The sequence below is a fragment of the Brachyhypopomus gauderio genome, chromosome 16, assembly GCF_052324685.1.
Source record: "Brachyhypopomus gauderio isolate BG-103 chromosome 16, BGAUD_0.2, whole genome shotgun sequence".
Taxonomy (NCBI): Eukaryota; Metazoa; Chordata; class Actinopteri; order Gymnotiformes; family Hypopomidae; genus Brachyhypopomus; species Brachyhypopomus gauderio.
In genome coordinates this window covers 11,541,950-11,553,233 of record NC_135226.1, presented here as the reverse complement: position 1 = coordinate 11,553,233, position 11,284 = coordinate 11,541,950, and the positions used below count along the sequence as shown (strand labels likewise).

The 11,284-nt window shown below is 43.5% G+C and overlaps 1 protein-coding gene across 1 annotated transcript; it reads left to right on the top strand.

The window, feature by feature from the left end:
- Window positions 1–4,894: 4,894 nt before the first annotated feature.
- On the top strand, window positions 4,895–10,689 carry LOC143478269 (uncharacterized). The gene is made up of 5 exons (XM_076977235.1): window positions 4,895–5,302; window positions 5,549–5,677; window positions 6,437–6,488; window positions 6,589–6,678; window positions 9,701–10,689. The coding sequence occupies exons 1-5, from the start codon at window positions 4,895–4,897 to the stop codon at window positions 10,687–10,689; spliced, it is 1,668 nt and encodes a 555-aa protein (XP_076833350.1).
- The last annotated feature ends 595 nt before the right edge of the window (window positions 10,690–11,284 follow it).

Below are 11,284 nucleotides of genomic sequence, written 5' to 3'. Positions count from 1 at the left end.
ACCCGTGCATTGTTCCAAATGAAGGAAATAATAACCAGCAGTCAACTGCTACAAAGACAAGACGTATATAGACGAACAAACGACCCTCAGGTGAGACGGATCACGGGTCCCGCCCACCTGAGCAACGAACATCACATGACCAAAAACAGGACCGCTGCCGCTGTAACCGGGGGCGACCGGTAGGGGGACCCCCCCACAACGTGACATCAACGTAGCATTCGTAAAGCGTTGGTGCCTGTAAAAAAAAAAGACTCGAAAGGACTTGAAATTCCAAGTTTCAGACTTGGGACTTGACTTGATGGTTGCTTGTCTTGACTCGAGACTTGACTTGAGTTGACTGTCTTTGCTTGAGACTTGACTCGGGACTTGAGGATAAAGACTTGGACTTACTTGAGACTTGCAAAACACTGACTTGGTCCCACCTCTGTTCTTCAGGCCTGCCCCCAAGGCCTCCCCCACTGGCCTTCAACAAAACCCTATGTTGTTGATTAACCTCTATGTGCAGTTGCACCCCTATTGGTCCCGTCGGCAGTACAAATCTGTTTTTTTTCTGCATAAAAATAACTAATAATATGGAAAATTCTTAAAACACAAGTGCTAGTTTTTTGGGTAGAATGCTAAACAATAAATTAGCTATCTTGGATAAGGTTGTGGCACATTTGGATAAAGGTGTGGCACTTTGGAGAAGCCTGTACATCACTAGTGTACAATCATTGAGCAACAGTGCAAATAATCATTTAATATTTACCAACATAACATGCCTACCAGACAACTGCAGGGTTGCCAACTTTTGAAGATCACTTGGAGTGAGATTTGAACCTGGAGGAGGTGGCGAGTGTAAATTGTTGACGGGGGGGGGTGGCGAACGTAAGTTGTCGATGGGGGGGGGGGGGTGGCGAATGTAAAATGGACCCAAATTAAGTGTTATATCTATCGCTCGCCGGTGGTTGGCGTCAGAGGGCACTTAAAGGGCTAAGACTCTGAGTAGCCAAGTGTCTGTCCATTAGGGAATTCACCGTGAGGAGTAGTAGTCGCTATAGTATCTCCTGACATTACGTTTGTGTAGCTGCGCGGTATTATTTGTAAATTTATTTGTAAACGTAATACAAGCGAAATGTTCAGTCAGACAGCTATTTGTTGTGAAACGATACCAGTAGGCTACAACTTACCTAACCCAAGCATTTTAAAGTGGGCTACGTTAGCCAACATTCCAGCACTTTTCAAACGTGGAACACAAAGCAACATTAAAATTGGTCAGGTAAATGTTCCTTCCCCTGTTTTTGAGGGGTGTTTCTTTATACTACCACATATTGTTACGGACAACACTGCAAAAAATGACTTGTAAAACGTGCTCGCGCTCTCACAGGGTCGCGCGCAGCGTGCGGAGTCGAGCGCTACGGTCAGACACAAAAGTAGAACTGAGCCAAGAAGAAAGCAAAAATATATATTTTTACTAGGGAAAATAAAAATAGTAATGCACAGTTACTTGGATAAGTAACTTTAATCTGATTATTGGACTGGAACTAGTAGCGCATTATATTACTCGTTACCGAAAAAGTGGTAAGATTAGAGTAACTAAGTTACTAAGTAACGCGTTACTGACATCACTGAATGCGTGTGTCTGACGCTCAGTTTTCTCAATACAACAAAACAATACTGCTGTAAATAATGCACAAATAGTACATAAATAAATGAAAGTGCAAAGGAAAGTCCAAATAATGTACAGAGTAAAAAATAAGGGAATAAGAGTCCAAACAACAACAAAGGACCCCAATATTCTTGTCTTGCACAATCTCAGAGTGCAGTTGATTTTATATTTATGCTGTGTTAATTTTTACACTTAGAGGTCATTAAATGTTTTAACAGTCATTGAATTTGTAGATCAAAAATGTGCAGATACCCTGAACTTGGTTCTTGCCTCATGTGTCTCTAGCCCTATTTCCTGCAGGGAGTTCTCTGTTCATCTCCTCAGTCTATCTGTCATCACCTTGTTTTGGTTTCCCATGCGTTTTCCTGCCACACCCCTGTCAATCTGTAACCAGACCCCTTGTAATTGTTGTCACCTGTTTCTAGTTTAGTCTCCTTGTTAGTCTTGTATTCAAACCCGTGCCCCCCTCCCATAGCTGTCACTCCGAACTCCCTCATGTCTGTGTTCCGTGTCTGTTCATCCCGCCCAGCTCATTTGTCTTCGTGATTCCTCGTTTGTTACTACGCCCCTGTATTATCATTCACACCTGTCCCTTGTTTTCAGTCCCATGTATATAAGCCCCTGAGTCTCCCTTGTCCTTGGTCTGGTATTTTGACTGTTTGTTCATTGTACTTGGCCGTAGTGTGTTCCTGCTTTTTTGATTCATTGTATGTACTCGTGTCCCTTGTCCTTGTGATGCCCGTGTATGCATGTTTTACGGACTGCCCTCCCGTTATGGACCCGGACTGGCTAAGCGACGACGAATATGGTATGTCCTTGAATAAATCTTGCTCTTCTCAGCGATTGTGTCCGTCCTCTTGCTCCGCTGAGCGAGCAGCGTTACAGTAAGTCCCTAAAATTGGCTGAACATAGAGGGTTTTTTATTTTTATATGGCTGGTGTTAGTTTGTTTCCCTGTCCTAAGTGTGGCATGTTTAGCTTAGATCTGTTCGCCACTGATAGTAATAGCGATAACATTTGTGAGAGGTCCCAATTAATTTCTTCTCTAGTGGTGAAAGTGGAAAGTTTAGAACACTGTGTCCACTAATTATTAAGGGATAGACAGCAAGAGTCAGTATTAGCTGTGGACGCACCACGGAGAGCTAGTGTGTCCGCCACTCCAGTGTTAGAGCCCTCACAGCATTGTTGATGTCTTAGCAGTGTAGTTGGAAAGTGAAATTATAAGTAACCAGAAAATGTTCTGTGTCTCAAAGAATGATGTACATAGACAGATGTTGTTAGGCAGAAACACTATATCTCCAAATATTTTGAGATGCTGTCTATTAATATAACTTGTTCTGCCCTCTGAATTCGGGCCAGTAAATAATGAGACTGAACTTGATTATTATTTGTAATAATTATTACATGAGTACTTTACAGCAATAGCACTCATTTTTATTTAGTTATTTCTGACTCTTATTTTGACAATGATACAGGAACAAGCTGTGTATTATGGGATGGGAGGAATTAGCCTCAAAGTTACTGTGGAGAGCAGATGTTAATGTGTAGAGCAGATGCTAATGTAAAAGCATTCCTGTTTGCACTTTTCTCATGCCCTCGAAAGCAACGGTCGTAAGTTGGATTGTTTATAAGCCCAGTTGAGATGAACAAGTAACCTAGACCTGTCTGTGTTACGCATAGCATTATTCTTTTACTACGAGAGCGCGACTAATGTTAGCATTGGTAGTCAACTGTGTTAAAGATATTCAGTGTTGTGTTTGAGCTACATAGGAGATTTAAAATTTTTCTGTTTTATATTTGTTATAGTTTTACTCTTGAACTTTCACATGTCATGCAAGAAGATTGAATAAAGGAGCAAGGCGCTTGCTTCCTGGCTCATGAAGTTGAGTTTGGCTGGTTGTTTAACTACGTTAACATACTGAGTGTATAGAACACGTAGCGAGAACAGTACATAACTAATCTGGCTACTGTCTTGTGGAGCTACGCCCCCCTCATCTAGCTGTCACTCCGGTCGTCTGTTCCTTGTGCCTGTTTTCCTTGTCTGTTTATCCTGCCCTGTTTCTGTGCTTTCCCTCTGTCTGTCACACCCTGTCAGTGTTCGCTCCTGCTGTCAGTCCTGTCCATGTCTTCTGTGTAACCTTGTTTAGATCTGTTTCCCAGTTAGTCCAGTCCGTGTCTTCTGTTGTTCACCTTGTCTTTTCTGTCCCTCCTTCCTTGCTTTCAGCTCAGGTGTTTCTAGTTTGTCTTGATTTGTTGGGTACTTGTACTCCATGTGTTTCAGTCCCTCTTTGGAAGTCATTGAGTTGGTAACCCTGGTTTATTGTATTCCTGCCCTGTAAGTGGTTCTGTGTTTATTCTGCCTGGTTTCTGTTGCCTTGATTCTGAGTCTTTTGTTATCCGAGTTTTCCTGTCTGGTTGTTGGTTCTTGTTTTGTGTTAGTTGCATCTTGATTTGTATGCCTTGCTACTCTTGTACCCTCTATGTAAATACTCCAGTTATTAAACTCTACTCTCCTCAGCATTTGTGTCCTCCTCTTAGCTCCTCTACTTTACAGCTACAAATAAAGAATGCATTCTAACTAATGTGAACAGACCACCAGGGCTCTATTTAGACTTTCTAAGCAAATTAAATTATTTTTCAGCAAGTTTAGCTGTACAATAGATAATGGTAGGAGACATACTTCAGAAGGCTGAGGATCCACTGAAAAGGCATTTACTTCTATATTGAACTCTGTTGGTGTTACTCAAAAATGTAACAGGACATACTCATTATTGCAATCATACCCTAGATTTTATTTTGACACTGGGTATCAACTTGGATAGTTTAAATACGCTTCCACAAACTGCAGCAATCCCCGATCACTTAACCTGAACACCCACTTGTCTACTCAGCATTGTATAAAGTGCTCTATAAATCTTCAGCCACAACACAGTTTGAATCCCTCCCAGATTTAACTACTTTAGTGTACACACCGTCAGATCCAGAGGAGTTAGACAATCTAACCGACTGCTTACCTGCAGATCAGCTCTAAATATAGTAGCTCCATTCATATATAAAAAGGCCAGAGGAATATTAGACTAAATATAAAATCGTAAACTGGGCCTCAACTGTAGATGCAACCCTCCTATATGACCCATAGGAACCATGTACATTCTACCCTGCCCGCTGGAGTAGTACTACCAATCCAGACCTGGCATTTGCAAAATGGCATAACAATCAACCACTCCCCGTAAGACGCACTCCGGACATGTTTCCTCGGTCACACCATCGACCGTCGCTTATTACTACCACGTCTTTGGCTCAGCCTGTGCAGGGGAGGGCTGTCAAGAGGTGGAATTTTCGGAAAGCAAACTGGGCAGGCTTTACCGAAAAAGTCAGCCAGGCGGCCGCCGGCCTATTACCCCCGTGTTTTAACAGCCTAAACGATACCTACGACTCATACTGCAAGATGCTGCTGGCTGCCGCCAGGAATAACATCCCTCGCGGTGTACGCAAGGCCTGTGTCCCCTGCTGGGACGAAGCATGTGAAAACCTACTTCGCTCCCACACGGAAGCACAGACCAGCGAAGACAGGGACAAAGCAGCAGATGAGCTACTCTGCAGGCTAACCGAGAAGTGTAGGAAACCCAGCATGTCGGGGAGTGCACTCCCTGACGTACCTAGGAGTGAAGCTAGATCGAACACTGTCTTTTAAACAACATCTGGACAGCGTCAAGGCTGGACGCAACTCTTAACACTGCCTTGCGGACTATCTCCGGATGCCTACCTGCCACTCCAACCTATCAACTGCCTGCCCTTGCTGGAATTGCTCCAGCAGAGGTCAGACGAGAAGCAGCTATGCTGGCCATCGCCGGGAAGGCACAGGTGTGTGAATCACACCTTCTTCATAAGATTGTTACAGAGACACCACAGCACATACGCCTCAAGTCCGACGCCCCATTGCTACACACGCCCAGGAATTGCTCTGCACAACATCAGCCGACACCTCCAAGGCTTCCTGGGTGAAGGCAAGATGGAGGGACCAGTGGAAGTTAGCAGGGCCATCTATGCTTCACCACTACATCAAAGACCCAACAAATGTCCCTGGCCAGCACCTCACCCGTAAGGAGTGAACAACCCTTAATCGCCTGAGGACAGGGGTGGGACGTTTTGGTGCATCAATGCAGAAGTGGGGTCTCGTAGACAGTGCTCACTGTGAATGTGGGGACCCATTACAGACAGTGGAACACGTGATGACTAACTGCTCCAAATTCCAGCCACCGAATGGTGTTTGTGGTTTAATGGACCAGAGTAATTGTGAAACTCCTTGGCTGCAAGGCTCCAGGGTTGGACGAGATCTGCCGTGAGTTCCTTAAGGCTCTGGATGTTGTAGGACTGTGCTGGCTGACATGTCTTTGCAACATTGCATGTACATCGGGGGAAGTGCTTCTGGACTGGCAAACTGGGGTGGTGCTTCTCCTTTTTAAGAAAGGGAACCGGAGGTTGTGCTCCAACTATCGGGGGGAGCACACACCTCAGCCTCCCTGGTAAGGTCTATGCAGGAGTTCTGGAGAAGTGAGTCTGGTTGATAGTCGAGTCTCAGTTACAAGAGGAACAATGTGGGTTCCATCCTGGTGGTGGAACACTAGACCAGCTATTTACCCTTGTGAGGGTCCTAGAGTGTGCATGGGAGTTTGCTCAACTAGTCCAGATATGCTTTGTGGATTTGGAGAAGGCATTCGACTGTGGTCCTTGGGGATTCCTCTGGGGGGTGCTCCGGTGGTATAGTGTACGGGGCCCGCTGCTATAGGCTATCCAGTACCTGTACGAATGGAGCAAGAGCTTGGTTCGCATGGCTGGCAGTAAGTCAGACTGGTTCTCGGAGGGAGTTGGACTCCGCCAAGGCTGCCCTTTGTCAACCATTCTGTTCATAACTTTTATGGACAGAATTTCTCGTTGTAGCCAAGTGGCGGATGGGGTTCGGTTTCGCATCATTGGGCAAAGACCTGCGGCTTTCGCTGGATCAGTTTGCAGCCGAGTGCGAGATGGCCGGTATGAGAATCAGCACCTCTAAAACTGAGACTACGATACTCAGTCAGACAAGGGTGGATCGGGAGTGAGTCCTTGTTCACAAGTGAGGGAAGGATGGAATGAGAGATTGACCGGCGGATCTTTACTGCAGCTGCAGTATTGTGGATGCTGTACCAGGCCGTTGTGGTGAAAAGGGAGCTGAGCAAAAAGGCAAAGCTCTCGATTTACTGGTCAATCTATGTTCCGACTCTTACCTATGGTCACAAGTTCTGGGTAGTGACCGAAAGAATAAGATCAAGAATACAAGCGGCCAAAATGAGTTCTCTCCGCAGGGTGTCTGGGCTCGGCCTTAGCGATAAGGTATGGCGCAGGGTCATCCGGGAGAGGCTCGGAGTAGAGTCGCTGCTCCTCCATGTAGAGAGGAGCCAGTTGAGGTGGTTCGGACATCTGGTCTGGATGCCACATGGGTACTTCTCTAGGGAGGCACTCCGGGCATATCCAACTGGGAGGAGACCCTGGGGAAGACCCAGGACACGCTGGAGAGATTACATCTCTTGTCTGTCCTGGGGATCCCTCTGTATCCCACCAGATAATCCTCTTTGCTTAGGCTACTGCCCCGCGACCTGGACCCGGATAAGCGGATGAAAATGAATGGATGGATGAAATCTGGATTTAGGCCCTACCACAGTACTGAAACAGCCCTAGTTAAAATAACAAATGATATCCTTTCCTCAGATGAAGGCTATGTATCTCTATTAGTAGATCTCAATTTTAGTGCAGTTTTTGACAGATCACAGGATCCTGCTATAAAGGTTAGAAACTAGGTACAGCCCTTTCATGATTTAACTCTTAGTTAACCGATCGTTGTCAGTTTGTAGAGCTTGATAATATTCCCTCCAAATGCATAAAAGTGAAATATAGAGTCCCTCAAAGATCCATCTTAGGACCACTATTACTACCATTATATATGCTACCATTGGGGATAGTTATAAGCGAACATGATGTCAAATTTCACTGCTATGCAGATGACACCCAACTTTATGTAACAGCCAAACCTGACGAGAAATCCAGATTAGAGGAAATTGAGGCCTGAAAAGAGATAGATGTTGCTAAACTTCCTCCACCTTATTGGTGACAAAATGGAAGTTCTCATTCTGGGCACAAGGTCCACAAGACAGCAAATACCAGATCTAATGCTAAATCTCACAGACTACCCCATTACACCTGGCTCAGTAGCTAAAAATCTCTGCCATATACTCGACTCTAGCCTATCATTTGACAAATACTACAAGGATAGCTTTTCTACATATCCATAACATTGCCAAGCAAAGAAATGCATTATTCCAGCATGATGCAGAAAAAAAATAGTACACACCTTTGTGCAATACCATGATTATTCTGCTGTTTGTATTCACAAACCTCCCGCTGGAGTTGAAAGCACTCCACCCGTACTATCACAGGTCCACACACCTTCAGCCTGTAACGGTGGGGTGGTACCATGACTAGGGGGCGGACGCACAGGCGCTGGAGAGCGGGTCTCTAAGCTACTAGACGTAGCCATACCGGCTAGCCGTACAGCGCTGTCACGGATCACTTTGCTTTTACGTGGCATAGTAATCAAGCACCGACACACAGACTACCGATACACACGGAAGAACACAACGCGTAACCAAACTAACTCAACAACTTATATTTATATGAGGCACCTAACGACAACGAACACACCAAAACATAAGACTAGGCAAATCAAGGACACCGTGGTATAGAACCATATAAACATTACTGTGAGACCATACATCCAATACAATAAGACACAGGAAACATAGAACGCGTAGGTTATATATATATATATTATTAAACACCAACTCGCAGGACAACACACCGCTGGACTACAACACAAAGAGACATGACTGCATGGACGTAGTTTTGATTTCATAAGTGGGGGGGACACAACCTGGGGTGGCGAACTGTTAAGCGGGGGGGGGGGGGGGGGTGCTGCATGATCCTAGTGCTAGATTTGTCGCTATTTGAATATTGGTTTTTTTACCGTTAAAAAGTGGGGGGGACATGACTTCGTCACTACTTAAATATTTGGTTTTAACTGTAAAAACTGGGGGGGACCAAAACCGGCTTTTGAAAAAGTGGGGGGGACATGTCCCCCCCGTCCCCCCCCAAAACTACGTCCGTGCATGACTGAACCGACAATGAAACGTACACAACCCAAGGCGATATATAAATGAACCACAATGAAGATAAACATGAACAAGCAGAAACAAACCTCACAACTGAAACTCGAACTAAGCGACACACATCTAACTCACATTGACAATCACATATATTCATAAAACAAGCAAGACCTAACATGTAACATACAAACTAGAGCAAGACTTAACTTACACCCAACGAACAGAAGCATACAGAACTCAAGCACGCAAAAGACTTAGAGGAAGAATTCTAAAACGTATTTTCTAGACAGACTTTGAAAGAAACATGAACATTGACCCACACCACATTCCAGGAAAACAAAGAATATATACAAACCCAAATGAACACAAAACAAGCGACAGCTGAAATCAATGAGACAAAACGAGAGGCGGAACTAAACAGAAGACCAAGGGAGGAGGAGCCGGGCAGACAGACAGGAAGGGGGCAGAGCCAGGCGTGACACAGCCCTTTGTGTGTATGACGTCAACAATTCAATATGAAAATCAGTCGCATCAAACCCTACATATATGAGTGTTTGCCCACAGATTATTTGACTAAAATCATTATTCAACAGGTAATGCATTAATAACAATATTATGAAAAGATTTTCTGTTGATTTACTTTTGTTGTTAGGTTTTAAATGTAACATATATATAGCATATATAGCATACATTTTATTTGTGTTCACTATATTGGTTGTTATTCTCTTTATATTGCAAGCATTCTTGTTAGTTTGTTAAATACATAATAGTTTGTTAAATTCATAATTTTTGCCAATGTCATGCAATACTATTCTCAAGCTGGGCTCTTCTTTTCCCCTCTTCTCCTGTATACTCAGATATGTGTACAGCTGAGTGTAACATCACTGATGAAACCAATAGCACCAGTTACCAGCTACAACTGGTCAACTCCACGCCTTTAAGGAGTAATATTTCAATGGCCATAACACAGTTCTTTGTGTGGCCATTCATATACATGGACATGTTCATGCTCCTCACTTTCTACAGGAAGCAGGCCTTCAGGACTGAGACACGCTACATACTGTTTTCTCAAACATTACTGATTGATTTTATTTTTCTTTTGCTGACTGATTTTGTGATGCTCATATCCTATAGTCATATTCTGATGCCTGTGGTGTTCTGTGTTCCTGTCTGCATGGTCATGGAGACTGTCACCATCTGCACACCGATGATAATCACTGCCATGTGTGTTGAGCGCTATGTGGCCATCTGTATGCCTCTGAGACACAGCGCCCTCTCCACCTCCAGCAGGACCTGTACTGCTATCTTCATTATCTGGATTGTGAGCACCATAATGCCGCTCATGGACTTGATCATCCTTGTTTCAACTGTCTCACAAGATTATCTCTCACAGCTCACCTTTTGCTATTATGAGATTATGACACCTGAGAAATGGCACCGTTACATGAGAGTCTTACTGTGCGTCATCCGGTTCATAATAATTCTTCTTGTGGAATTATTCTGCTATGTGTTGATTATGCTTGCTGCTCGAGCAGCATCTGTAGACAAGAAATCTGCATCTAAAGGGCTCCGTACTGTCTCACTGCACATGCTTCAGCTTATACTGTGTACCATGGAGATCATCTGCCCCTATATTGAAGCAGTGGTCATACAGCTAGACATCCAGGTATATTTGTCAGTCCGTTTTTTCAACTTTATAACATTTAGTGTTATAGCTAGGGCAGTGAGTCCACTAGTCTATGGCATAAGAGATGAGGAATTTTACACTGCCTTTGTGTACAACATACAATGTGGACAAAATCACATGAAAATCTCAACTGAAAATAGAATACTAAGCCCAGCATGAAATGTCACTATTGTACAAAACAAAATAAAATGTTAAGTAGGTTATTTAATTTGTAGATGCGTATCAGCATGTGTTGTACATTGAAATTTCAGCTGTGATAAAGCTGTGAATTAAATTATATTATAAAACTGTAATATGACAATGAAATATTTGAGCCCCTGGCTGCTGTAACTATTTTGCATTGTTAGTTGTACAATTAACTGAATCTTTGAAGTAACCCACTATAAAGTGCCTGATCAATAGGCAATCTGTCAGTGCCATGCTGCTCTTTGAATGTTTGGAAAGTTTGCTTGTCCATATATAAAAGATACATCCATGAAAATAAAAGTATATAAATTCAAAAGTATAAAAATTACGAAAGTACTACTACATTTTCCATTACTATTATATTCACTCATTCCTACTAGATGGTCAAATGTTTATGACATCTGTTATCATCACTTGTAAAACTAACACTAAAAGCATTATGACCCTATGGTGTCTAGCGGTTTTCCAGGGCACTGAAAGCCTATTGATAGTCTCCTAATAAAACTGTTGACCTTGGGCCTGTTTCTGTCTTATTGCCATATGCATTTCAAATCAAATCAAATATATT

Coding starts and splice junctions, on each gene's coding strand:
- LOC143478269 (XM_076977235.1), top strand. CDS start 4,895: ATGTTTCCTCGGTCACACCATCGACCGTCGCTTATTACTACCACGTCT. Junction 6,489..6,588: donor CTTGGTTCGCATGGCTGGCA/GTAAGTCAGACT, acceptor TTCTCGTTGTAG/CCAAGTGGCGGATGGGGTTC. Junction 6,679..9,700: donor AGCCGAGTGCGAGATGGCCG/GTATGAGAATCA, acceptor CTGTATACTCAG/ATATGTGTACAGCTGAGTGT.